At 41.5% G+C, this 13,368-nt stretch overlaps 1 protein-coding gene across 1 annotated transcript in view; it reads right to left on the bottom strand.

Moving 5' to 3' along the window:
• Positions 1–13,368, bottom strand: part of cpne4 (copine 4) — a 355,119-nt gene that overhangs the window by 15,117 nt on the left and 326,634 nt on the right. The window contains exons 12-15 of the mRNA XM_033048680.1: positions 11,701–11,755; positions 7,553–7,604; positions 7,270–7,403; positions 1,220–1,456 (exon numbers count right to left, since the gene is read on the bottom strand). Of these exons, the coding sequence (XP_032904571.1) occupies positions 1,220–1,456; positions 7,270–7,403; positions 7,553–7,604; positions 11,701–11,755 (478 nt within the window). The remainder of the gene's footprint in view (positions 1–1,219; positions 1,457–7,269; positions 7,404–7,552; positions 7,605–11,700; positions 11,756–13,368) is intronic.

The raw sequence follows: 13,368 nt of genomic DNA, 5'->3' as shown, positions 1-13,368 counted from the left end.
CAAACCAGAAGCAGGGGCCGCACGGAGATCGAGTGATCCCCCTACAGGGCCGGTCCCACCAGCATCCGCCTGCATGCGGCGAGCGCGACCAAACCGGAAGCGGGGGCCGCGAGGAGGTCGAGTTAGTGACGTGAAGTTCGAGAAAAGTCCACGGGAAGTTCGCGCGTGATGTACGGCGTCAAGACGCTGCGCACGCCCGTAGAGGTGGCTGCGGGCCGGCAGGCCATTGCCGCGCGGAATTTTTGAACACGGTCAGTTTTTCAGCCCCACGCGATGTCAGGACCAGCTCCGCACAACTCCATATGGCTCCGGCGATCGAAGTGGGACCGACCCCGCGAGGCCCTACGGCTCAAGCGACCACGTTAGTTCGCGCTTGCTGCATGGAGTTGCATGCTCGTGTGACAGGCCCTTTACCTCTGAGATCTGAAGTTATGATTCAAATACAAAACTTCTAAGTGCAAAATGTTGAAACAAGGAACTATAGATGCTGGTTTACAAAGACAGTATGAACATCTAATTCTCTAATTTTAGTTAATCTATAACAATTCCCCCACTCCCCTTTATCCCAACACCCTTCTTTCTTGCCGTGCCCCATGGGGACTCGTGCCTATTTTACCCCTCCCCTCCAGCTATATTCCTTCCTCTGGCTTTAGAATTTGCAGCTCTTCAATGCGATTGTCTGACACTTTATGTTTTTTCATCTCTGGTCTTTGTCAAACGATCTGCCTATCGAGCCCTCTGTTCACTTATTACCTGCCACGCTTTGTCTTGTCTCTCTTCTCTTCCAGCTTCCCCCACCCCATCCAATCAGTTTGAAGAAGTGTCCCGACTTGAAACATCACCTATCCATGTTCTCCAGTGATTCTGCCTGACCCGCTCCAGTTACTCCAGCACTTTCAAAGACCAAAAACCAGGGCAGGAGATTCTCCCTGTAATCGTGACCAATATTTATTTCCCAATCAACGTCATCAAAGGCATATGATCAATGTCATATTGTGGGAGACCAACTGTGTGTAAATTGGCTGCCATGTCTCCTACCTTCCAACACTGTCTGCACTGCAAAACTACATTATTGGCTGTGAAGCACTTGGAGTTTGATATGTAAAATGCTGCAGAAATGCAGGTTTTTTTTGTCACTTGAAGCAAAAGCACAGCACAACAGATTGATTACTAACATGCGGATGCTTCCACCAATTGTGAGTCTCCAGTTCTTACTTACATGCTTGAAGTTCCTGAATGGCACAAATTGAACGATATCTCGTAAAACTGGTTCTCCCTTTGGGGATCGGAGAATACCATCATCTCCATCCAGCATCTGCATGTCACTGAAGTCAGCATTCCCAACTCCCACTATGATCACCGACATGGGTAGGTGAGAGGCATGGACAATGGCATCTCTGGTGTCTGCCATGTCTGTAATCACTCCATCCGTCAGTATCAGAAGGATAAAGTATTGCTGTTAAACAAAAGAAACATTTAGAATTCCAATCATAAAATGTTACTTCATGGTGGGAGGTTGTTCAGTCCTTTATTCCTCTGCGCTCCCTCATCCAATTCATCCCAAAATCACAGATGGATCAATTTATTGTTGAAAGTTTCTAATTAATTTATAACCCCCATCTTTTTAGACAATGTATTCCAGGCCTGCACTGCCATAAAACAAATGAATCTATGTTTCAATGCAGAAATTAATGGGTTTCTTATTCACCAAAATCAACCAGCTGTTTGTAAAGTCAGTAAGCAATATTTCCCTCTGCTTTGCACACAAGGGAATCTTCCTGTCAGTCTACAAGTGATTCCTCTCAAGTTCTTAAGAAGGAACTGCAGATGCTAGAAAATCGAAGGTAGACAAAAATGCTGGAGAAAGTGCTGGTGAGAGCCTCATCTACAGTAGGGGAGGGGAACCCCCGTTCCTTGAAGAATGAGGACATTTCTGATGCCCTAGTGTGGAACACCTCATCTTGGGAGCAGATGCTGCGTAGACGGAGGAATTGGGAGTAGGGGATGGAGTCCTTACAGGAAGCAGTGTGGGAAGAAGTGTAGTCTAGATAGCCAGTGGGTTCCGCAAGAGAAACCTTTCCCTTGCAACCGCAAGAGATGCTACACTTGTCGCTTTACCTCCCCCCTCGTCTCCATTCAAGGACCCAAGCAGTCGTTACAGGTGCGACAGAGGTTCACCTGCACCTCCACCAACCTCATCTATTGCATCCGTTGCTCTAGATGTCAGCCGATCTACATCGGTGAGACCAAGCGAAGGATTGGCGATCGTTTTGCCGAACACCTCCGCTCGGTCCGCATTAACCAACCTGATCTCCCGATGGCTCAGCACTTTAACTCCCCCTCCCATTCCGAATCCGACCTTTCTGTCCTGGGCCTCCTCCATGGCCAGAGTGAGCACCACCGGAAATTAGAGGAGCAGCACCTCATATTCCGCTGGAGCAGTTTGCACCCCAGCGGCATAAACATTGACCTGCAATATCCGGCAGCCCTTGCTGTCTCCTCCCCTTCTCAGCTCTCCCTCAGCCCTCGAGCTCCTCTTCTTCCTTTCTCCTTTCTCCCCCCCCCCCCACATCAGTCTGAAGAAGGGTTGCCTATTCGTCCGAAACGTTGCCTATTTCCTTCACTCCGTAGATGCTGCCTCACCCGCTGAGTTTCTCCAGCACTTTTGTCTACCTCTCAAGTTCTTTTCAGTTTCAGCTGCTCTTTGAGCTAATTAGCTAATTTAATATGGGTTGAGATCCCACAGCCACAACATTCTGTATATTTTCTAAACTGACATAATTGTGTGAAGATCAAAAACATTGCAATAATATAGACTTCAATTTTAATTAATGCACCCATGACCAATCCACTCACCCCACCAGTCTCATGGGCCCGAGTAGCGTGCAGAGGGACGGTACTTAAATAAGACTGTCTCACAAAATAATTTTAGTGATAGGATATCCTTACTTTACGCAAGGGATTGTTGCCTTGTATTGACTGAACTAAAAACCCATTAAAGTGACATGACGCCTGGTGTTGAGAGTTAGATGTGAGTATACTTGGTCGAGGATGACAAAGAGGTGCCCTCAATGCATTCTATTAAAGGGACTTTCACTGGGAGATGCCAGGAGGATGTTTTCTCTGGGTAGTGAGTCGAGAAACAGAGATCACAATCCCAGCAGAAAAACCTAGACATTTACGAATGAGATGAGGGGACTTCTTCACTCTACTGGTTAGAAATGTTTTTAATTCTGCATGTTGGAGGACTGTGGATGGTTCATTATTAACGATATTCATAACTGAGTAATTTTAGTGCTGAGATAGGTGCTTAACCTTAATCTTACTAAATGGCAAGACAAACACTAATAGTAAATTGACTTGTGCTACCTCTTTATTATGTGTTTTTCCTGTGCTCATTTGTTAATTGGTATTGTCCTGCACAAATTAAGTCTTCTTCGTCTTGCTTATGGTGTACACAGCGTGTAGGACAACTTGTTCTATTTGATCTTATTTGATTGTGCACGCCGGGTTGATTGTAATTGTCGAAACAGGGCGGACCATGTTAAGGTTGAATCTCCCACCACCATAAATTAAGTGAATGGGAGCCACTTCACCCCTATAGATGATCCCAAATACAAAATGAGCCACAATAACCTTCCTTGAATTATTTGATATTATCTCCTAAATCTATAATCGCTGGAAGTCAGAGCCAGGTAGATTGGGAGTATTTGCACTTGTAGGTTCCCTTCAAGTCACACACTATCCTGAACTTGGAAAATATATCACTCTTCCTTCAAAATTGTGTCTAAATCCCACATCTCTCTACATCAGCATTAGGGGAATAACTTCACCAGGAAATCTTCAATGGTTCAAAGATGGTTTTCTCAAAGGTAATTAAGAATGTGAAATGCAGTTCATAATAATAGCTAACTTATTCTATTAAATCATTTAAACATCGAATCTAGTTATGACATTTTTAATACTTCTGAATCAATTGATTAAAATCTTCTGATTATCATTACAATTGTCCAATATCCATCTTCCTATTTGCTATTTGGTATTCCTCAAACTGGCTTAAAAAATGACAAAATGCTCAACTTTCCCAAAAAGAGAACTCTTCCACACGGCAAAATTCTTTAATTTTTTTTAGCTTTACGTCTCTATGGACCTTTCTCCTGATAAGCAGAGATGAAATATGCACGTCAAGTTTAGCTCATAGCACACAACAGAATATAGATTGGAGCAACAGAATATGGTGCTAGAGTAACTCAGCAGATCAGGCAGTAACTCTGGAGAAAAAGGGTGGGTGACATTTCGGGTTGTGACCCTTCAACGTCGCCCTTCCTTTTTCTCCAGAGATGCTGCCTGATCCGCTGAGTTACTCCAACACTTTGCGTCAATCTGCAGTATAAACCAGCATCTGCAGTTCTTTTCTGCGCACAACAGAATGAATGGCCAAGACTGATAAACTAACAAATGGTACGGATAACCCTGCATTAAAAGTTAAAAAGAAAAACATTTCTTCAAGCAATAACAAGAGAAAGTACTGAAAATATTCAACAGGTCAGGCAGCATCTGTGGAGAAAGATGCTCTCATATTAATTTATAATTGACTTCAGGAAGTGAAGCCGTACACATGACCTGGTGTACATTGATGGTGCAGAAGTAGAAATGGTTGAAAGATTCTTAGGAATTAATATCACCAGCAATTTGTTCTGGACCAGCCATGTTGAAGCTATGGCCAAGAAAGCAGACCAATGCTTCTACTTCCTTAGAAGGGTTGAGGTTTGGCATGTCCCAATTAACCCTCACCGACTTCTACAGATGCAAGGTAGAAAGCATTTTATCAGAATGCATGACAGCATGGTTTGGGAACAGCTCCATCCAAGAGTGCAAGAAACCGCACGTAGCACAGATCATCACGCACCAGCATAATCAAGGTCCAGTATCACCCCAATCACTCCCTCTTCTCCCCTCTTCCATCAGGCAAGAGGTACAGAAATGTGAAAACACACAGCTCCAGATTCTGGTACCCTGTATTTCCAAATACTGGAAATGTGAATGTCTGGACCTTGGTGGAAGGTATGAAATTGGAGGAAGGCTGTTTTACAACATTACTAGGTAGGCACCAGGCAGAGTCAATTGGGAGCAGTTGTTATTGCCCAAGTCCACATCTGACGAGGGAGTTGATCAGCATTCAGGACTGGCATTGAGACAACCTTTGAGTAAGATGGAAGAAATAAGGATGGCAACGTGGATTTTGTAAATTTGGTCAAAAATAAAAGGTTAGGTTTAGAAACACGAAATCCGACCTTTGAGGAATATAAAACAAGCAGGAAAGAACTCACGTGACCTCGGCAAGGCCAGCAGCATAATCAAAGATGTTGCACCATGGTCACTCCCTCTTCCCCCCCCCCCTCTCCAATCAGCCAAAAGGTATAGAAGGGTAGAAAACGCACACCACCAGATTCAGGGACAGTTTCTTCCCAGCTGTTGAACATTCCTCTCATCCAACTAGTGTGATCCTGAGACCTTTGGAGACCTTTGAACTATATTTAATTGTATTTTATCTTACACTATATGTGTACCCTTTATCTGTACACTGTGGATGGTAAGATTGTAATCATGTATAGTCTTTTCTTTGACTGGATAGCATACAACCTCGGTACATGTGACAATAATGACAGATTCAAACTCACTCATAGTGTTAACTTACACAGAAATTAGTCATCCTCTAGTCTTCTGGAACTTTGCCTTTGGCTATCAGGGCCCCAACTAATTCCTCATTTGCTTTCCATAGCAACTCGGGAGAGATCTCATCTAGCCATGGGGATTTATCATCTTTTATGCACCCCATGACACCTAACACCTTCTTAATGCTGATCTGCTCTGGATTATCCACAGCCTCTCCTTGGTGAATACAGATGACAAATATTAATTTCGGACCTTGATTAAATTGCCAGGCTCCACACATAGATTACACCCATTTGGTCCTTAAGGGTCCCACTCCATGGCTATCCTTCTGCTCATGACAAATTTACAGAATATCCTGCGAATCTTACTTGCCAGGAATATTTCTTGCCCCTGTTGTCTTCCTATTTCCTTTCTTACGTTTTTTCCTACACACACTATATTTCTCAAGAGACATCTTCAGCCCCTCGAATGTACCTGCCTTATGTTTCCTCCTTTTTCCCGATCAAATCTTCAATATCCTTTTCATACAAAGCTTCCTACTCCTGCCATTTTTGTCTTTCACCATTCCTGGAACAAGCAGGGATTGAACTCTTCCTAACTGTCTTTTAAAATATATCTACTTAATCATTTTCCCGACATGCATCTGTTCCTAATCTACTTTGCCAAGGTCCTCTCTTACACTGTTAAAATTAGGTTGCCTATAAATCAAGATTTTAACTTTTCCATAATTATCTTGAAACTTATAGCATTATGGTCACTGTTCCCAATTTACACTTTCACCACCTGCCTGGTTTCATTTCCTAAGATAAGATAGAAAGCTGTCCCATCTTTAGTATGACGCAGATTGATAGTCATACAGCGTGAAAATAGACTCTACGGATCAACTTGCCATTGCCAACCAAGATGTCGCACCTACCCTAGACTCATCTCCCCTAAGAGTAGGGTGACCAATTCTCTATCCAGTCAGCCAGCTTTCTCTGGATCCCATAGGATCTAACCTTCCATAGCAGCCTACCATCCCGCAATGTCTTGCTGAAAATCTCTTGCTGAAGTTCATATTGACAACATCTACAGCTTTGTCCTCATCAACCTTTATGGTTACTTCTTCGAAAATCGCATTCAGATTCGTAGAGACATGATCTCCCACGTACTAAACCATGCTGACTATCCCGAACCAGCCCTGTCTATCTAGAATGAGTATAAAAGTGACATAACATTTAATACAGAGAGGTGCAAAGTAATGCATGTTGGCAGAAGGAATAGGGAGAAACAATATGGGTTTCATGGTACAGTCTGAAAAGTGTGCAGGAACAGAGGGACCCAGGTGTATATGTGCATTGACCTTTGAAAGACCATTTAATGATAGTGGTTTATAAAGCTGGCATCCTGAAGTGAGAAAGTTGGATACTCATAAGAACAGTTGCCTTTCATAGTGAACATATGAATTTACAGATTAGGAGCAGGAGTGTGCCATTCAGTCTTTTAAGCCAGTTCACTATTTACTAAGATCGTGGCTGATCTGATTGTAACCCTCACTTCATTCTGCTCTATTGTAACCATTTAGGACCCCAAGTTCTATCCATGATCACTCACCGTGGCCTCTTTTGTGTGCATTTCCTCCGAGGCAAAACTGGCCACCTTCTGAATAATTGGAGCAATGTTCGTTGGTCCATAAAGCTGGATTTTTGGAAGGCACTTCTGATAGGCTTCAACAACTCCTTGTATACCTTGGGAAAAAGTATAATTAAGAAGGAGCATGAATGTCTAGCAAAACCATTTACTGCACACAATATTCCTCCATCGGGTCATTGCAAGAACTAACAAATCTATGAAAACCGTGTCTGAGACAGAGAGAATTTCTGCTGTTAGAATTTACCTGCACATTCTGAATTGTCCTCATTAAAGTTGATTGCAAAGTCATGGGACACCTGGAAGTCATTAATTGAGAGAAAAAAAGAGAATGGTAGACTTTTGCTGAATATAACTTGTTATTGTGAAACATTTCATATGAAAACTTCAATAGTTGTTACACATGTTTGCCGTAGAAAGGTGTTCACCAGCACTCCTTAAAGCTGTCTCCAACTGCCTAGAAGGACAAGAACATCAGTTACAGAACCACTGCAAGTACACCTCCAATTTGCACATCATACTGTCTGGGTCAAATCACTGGAGAGCTTCCTTTAGTGTGCCAGCCAATTTTATTCCCCAACTAAAATTGGAGATGTTATCATTTGTTAAACCAGGGCTATATCAACTCTCTCAGTTGTAGGTAAAAGATCCCAAGGCACCATTTTAAAGAAAGGTAGAGACATTTTCCTGGCATCATATACAATTTAAAATATATATATATTTAGTTAGCCCCACAATTGTTGGGAGGAGGGGGGTTCCTGTGCACAAATTGTGCACATTTTCTTTTATATGTGAAGCCTTTTGAGATATCATAAAGCCATGAAGGCCACTGTAAAAATGCAATGTGTAGGAAAGAACTGCAGATGTTGGTTTACACCAAAGATAGACACAAAACGTGAAAGTAACTCAGAGGGACAGGCAGCATCTCTGGGGAAAAGGAATAGGTGACATTTCAGGTCAAGACCCTTCATCAGACTGAGGCAATCCACCCTTTTCCTATTTACCGTCAAGGACTCCTTTGTAATGCCTAATGACGTTGGTGCTGGAGATATATTTCTTATGGTGTTGCCTTTGTTTTTTGAAGAGGAACGTTACAGTGATAATTAGAGTCCCATAAAAGGGGAGAGTTATAGATGAAATGCAGATTAAATTATATTTTTCTGAAAACTGTGAATTTCTAATCATATAAAGGCAGCAATAGATCCTGGTTTTAATTCCTAGTTGATTTTAATTGTGATTTTAATTCAGTAGTGCAACAGCTCGGCACCTGAATGACAGCTTAGAATTATTCTTGAATCTGTGCCATGGAAATTAAGCCCATAACTTTGTGACTCAGAGCAAACTGCCAGCCAGTCACCAATGCTTCTAAGGCAATGAGTTATAAACTCAGCTAGTGCAGTTGGAAGATAACTTGGAGTGTCTTCATTCCTGGGTTTCACTAACGTGCTGCTGCTCCATTCCCTGTCTTAAAACAATAACTTGGAATGGATGCTGTTTAACATATAATGCCTTGTGGGTGCCCACTGAAATGTAGGTATTGTGCATTGAGTTTGGGGTTCTGGAAGGCCCACACATGAGTGAAGTCTGCTAAACTGGTGAGATCAATTGACAATTGAAAAAGATAAATGCTAATAGCTCCTGCCATGTTAACTGTAAAAAAACAAGCCTTCTAATCATGTTAAAATGATAAGCCCTCCTATTTTTTGCTACAGAATAGAAATGATGCAATTAATTTTTAGTCAAATCTGTCATCTGGAAGAAGATTTGGGCATTTGAAAATGATTAAGCCAGAAGGTAATACAGGTGATTTTAGCAAAATGTAAACAAAAAATTAAAACATATATTGAAAACAAAGCACCAAAATGTGCTCCCACACACAGCAAAGTGTCATTACGTTTAAGTGAGACTGAGAGAAATATATTGCCCAGGCTACTGGAGATAATTCATCCAGATTAGTGCAATGCGATGGTTTATATTCATCTGAGTGAGATGAGGGTTTCCAGTTAATGAAATATGGCACCTTCAGTAGTGCAACAGCTCTGCACCTGAATGACAGCTGAGAATTATGCTTGAATCTGTGCCATGGAAATTAAGCCCATAACTTTGTGACGCAGAGCAAACTGCCACCCAGTCACCATTGCTTCTAAATCAATAGATTGTCAGTTTGTATCCCATTCCAGAGACCTGTGCACAAAATCTAGGCAGATGCGTCAGTGCAGTAGTGAGGCAGTGCTGCAATGTGTACATTGATTGCATAATTTTCAGTTCACTCTCTTAAATTTTCAATTAGATTTATTATTAAAGAACTGTGCAAAAAAACACGAAGATCCACTCGAATCATGGCAGGAAAGGTCAGATGTGGGACATAAATTAATAAAGTGCAAATGTGAAAAGTAGCTAAACTTGAAGAATGAAAATAGATTATATGGGCTGCCAGAGTGAGTAACAGTGGTAGAGTGTTTATGATGTTCAGATAGAACCAGTTACTATAAATGCAGAGATAGAATGTGATGTGTCAGAGGGTTGGCAGCTTTTATTCTTCAGATCTTTCCTCGGAGCCTCAGGTTCTGGGGTAAATCTTCCCTATGTTGCCAGTTGTTAAAAAAAAGCAGCAGGCAACAAATCTTCTGCTGTTATTTTACCATTTGCTGGTTGCCCATTGAAAACACTAAAAATAAATCAAGGATCGGATTGATGTCGAAAAGAGCTGCTGATCCACTCAGTGGTCGAGAATGCAACCCACTCTCCTAACAAGTAACTTCTTTTTCAAAACGTCCTAGAGAAAAAAGATACACCAGCAATTTGTTGGGACATTATCTGTAACCATGAAACAACGCTGAGCACAGAAAGCAATTGCATAACATGAGCAAAGTTTCACAGGTTCCCATCAAATTTTATGAGCAATTGAAGCAATGTTGTTATCCAATCAGGGAGATTACCTTGTAACATCTTGTGTCCAGAGGAAATAGACTAAAAGCCCTGTCCCACGGTACGAGTTCATTCCAAGAGCTCTCCCGAGTTTGCCCTGATTCGAAGTCGGAGATTTACGGTAATGGCCACTCGTCGGTACTCGGGGCTCTCGTGGACATTTTTGAACATATTGAAAAATCTTCACGAGTTTTCCCGTGCTTACCTGCCGTTAGCGAGTCTTCCTGAGTACCTGCCGTTAGCGGTACGAGCCGCTAAGAGACGTCCCCGAGCTCCGACGTACCCGCTACGTTCATTCTCCGTGCTTACTACGAGTTTGATTTTTTTTAAACTCAGGAGAGTTCTTGGAATGAACTCGTACCGTGGGACAGGGCTTTTATCTGGAGATTCATCCTGGTGGTACAATTCACAGTCTCTGAATTTAATTCCATTGATTGGGGATACATTTATGTACTGTTGATAGGAGCCGCCATAACTCTGACACCACATCCTCACTGCACAGTATGAGAGGGGATCATATTGAAACATATAAGATTATAAGGGATTGGACATGCTAGAGGCAGGAAACATGTTCCCGATGTTGGGGGAGTCCAGAACCAGGGGCCACAGTTTAAGAATAAGGGGTAGGCCATTTAGAATGGAGATGAGAAAAAACAATTTCGCCCAGAGTTATGAATCTGTGGAATTCTCGGTCTCAGAAGTCAGTGGAGGCCAATTCTCTGGATGCTTTCAAGAGAGAGTTAGATAGAGCTCTAAAAGATAGCGGAGTCAAGGGATATGGGGAGAAGGCAGGAACGGGGTACTGATTGTGGATGATTAGCCATGATCACAGTGAATGGCGGTGCTGGCTCGAAGGGCCGAATGGCCTACTCCTGCACCTATTGTCTATTGTGTGCAATTTGGTCTCCTAATTTGAGGAAGGATATTATTGCTATTGAGGGAGTGCAGCGTAGGTTTACCAGGTTAATTCCCGGGATGGCGAGACTGACATATGATGAACGAATGGGTTGACTGGGCTTGTATTCACTGGAATTTAGAAGGATGAGAGGGAATCTTATAGATACATAAAATTCTTAAAGGACTGGACAGGCTAAATGCATGAAAAATGTTCCCGATGTTGGGGGAGCCCAGAACCAGGGGTCACAGTTTAGGAATAAGGGGTAGGCATTTAGGACTGAGATGAGGAAAAACTTCTTCACCCAGAGAGTTGTGAATCTGTGGAATTCTCTGCCACAGAAGGCAGTGGAGGCCAATTCACCAGAAGTTTTCATGAGAGAGTTAGATTTACAGTAGCTCTTAGGGCTAAAGGAATCAAGGGATATGGGGAAAAAGCAGGAACAGGGTACAGATTTTAGATGATCAGCCATGATCATATTGAATGGCGGTGCTGGCACGAAGGGCCGAATGGCCTACTCCTACACCTATTTTTCTATGTTTTTATCTCAGAGGGTTCTTGTTCATACTCACTTTAAAATCAGGTGGTATTCTTGCTCCAAATCCAAAGGCTGGGAACATTTTATCACTGAAATAACATAAAAAAATAACATTAAGTCTTGCGTTAATAGGAAACACATCACCAATTTATAATTGTTTAAGAATTGTAGTGTGTATAAAATGATCTATTCATGGGACGGAGAAAGAATGAATGGGGATCCGCTACATTAATTAGTCCAGTGGCCATTTTAACCAATCAATAGTCAAAGCATCAAAATATTCAAATTGCTTCTTCCTTTAGTGGCATATACATTACAAGATACAATAGCTACCAAACGCTAAGTGAAAATCATTCCTGTGAATCACCTCATGATTCAACATTGATATTTTTGCACCAATTTTATAAATTTTCATCAAAAACAGAATCGATAGACTTGCATTTCTACAGCACTTTTACAACCTCGTACTGGATGTGGTAGCATTGTTAGTTATAATTTTGAAATAGAACACCCAATTTCTGCACAAGAAGTTTCCTCAAATGACAAGTTATAATGACTGGATCAATCCTGTACATGTTAACTGAAGGATAAATATTGGCCTCAACACTGGGGAGAATTTCCCTGCACTCCTTTCAATGCAGCAACTTAATTTCCAAATTATAGCATTTCTGAAAGTACAGTATTCCCTCAGGATATCTCTGGAATTCAGGATGGATAGATCTATTATTAGAATTTTCTATTAGGTTGGGTGATTACTGGAACCACATTAGGAGGGAGCTTGAGAAATAATAAGTCCATGGCACCAGGTTAAAAACTTATAAAAGTTAGATATTGTTGAAAATAATGTAGACAGAACTCATTAATATTCCCATAGAATATTAGGAGCATAAATTGAGTTTAGTTGCACTTTTTTACTAACTATTGAAATGCTCATAAATAATGTGAATATGCACTTAAATGTTCATTTTCTAATTTCTCTATGGTTCCCATCCCTTCCTATCTCCATAATTCCAAATGTTTGAGATTGTTGTTATATTTTGGGCTATTCATTATCTTTCAATTGAATTGGTTCTTTAAGGAGTGATTTCAACCTACCATGATCTATCTGGAATGCCCTCTACATTTCTCTCCATCTTTTCTCTTAAGACATTCCTTCTAAACTATCCTTCTGGAGAAGCCGTTGGTCATTTTTGTTAAGTTCCCATAATGCGTCTCTTAGTTAAATTTAGCTTAACAAGGGCAATGCGTTTATGTTTTGTATTGTTAAATGCATTACCTATAGTGCCTGCTATTACACAAAGACACACCTTAATTGTTTCCACCATACTACTGCATATATATTGAGATTTGCAGCTCTTGAAGAAAGGAATGCTGTTCCATCCTATTCAGTCTTTCCTTATAATAAAGTTCCACTCAGGAAACAATGCAATGAATCAATATTACACTGTCTCCAGAGCAGATATATCATAGAATATACAACAGTACAGTACAGAAATGGGCCCTCCGGCCCACAATGTTTGTGCCGAACATGATGAACAGCTAAACTGATCTCAGTTTAGGAGAAAATCCTATTGCAAAGAATTCTCTCCAGCAGTTTTCCTACCACTGGCGTGGGTCTCACTGGCCTATATTTCCCTGGTTCTCTCTACATTCTTTCGTAAACAAAGGAACAACTTTGGCCATTCTCCAGTCCTCCGGCTAG

Source organism: Amblyraja radiata, chromosome 2 (assembly GCF_010909765.2).
Source record: "Amblyraja radiata isolate CabotCenter1 chromosome 2, sAmbRad1.1.pri, whole genome shotgun sequence".
NCBI lineage: Eukaryota > Metazoa > Chordata > Chondrichthyes > Rajiformes > Rajidae > Amblyraja > Amblyraja radiata.
Note: the sequence above shows the minus strand (reverse complement) of the source record. Positions and strands in the feature narration are given on the sequence as shown.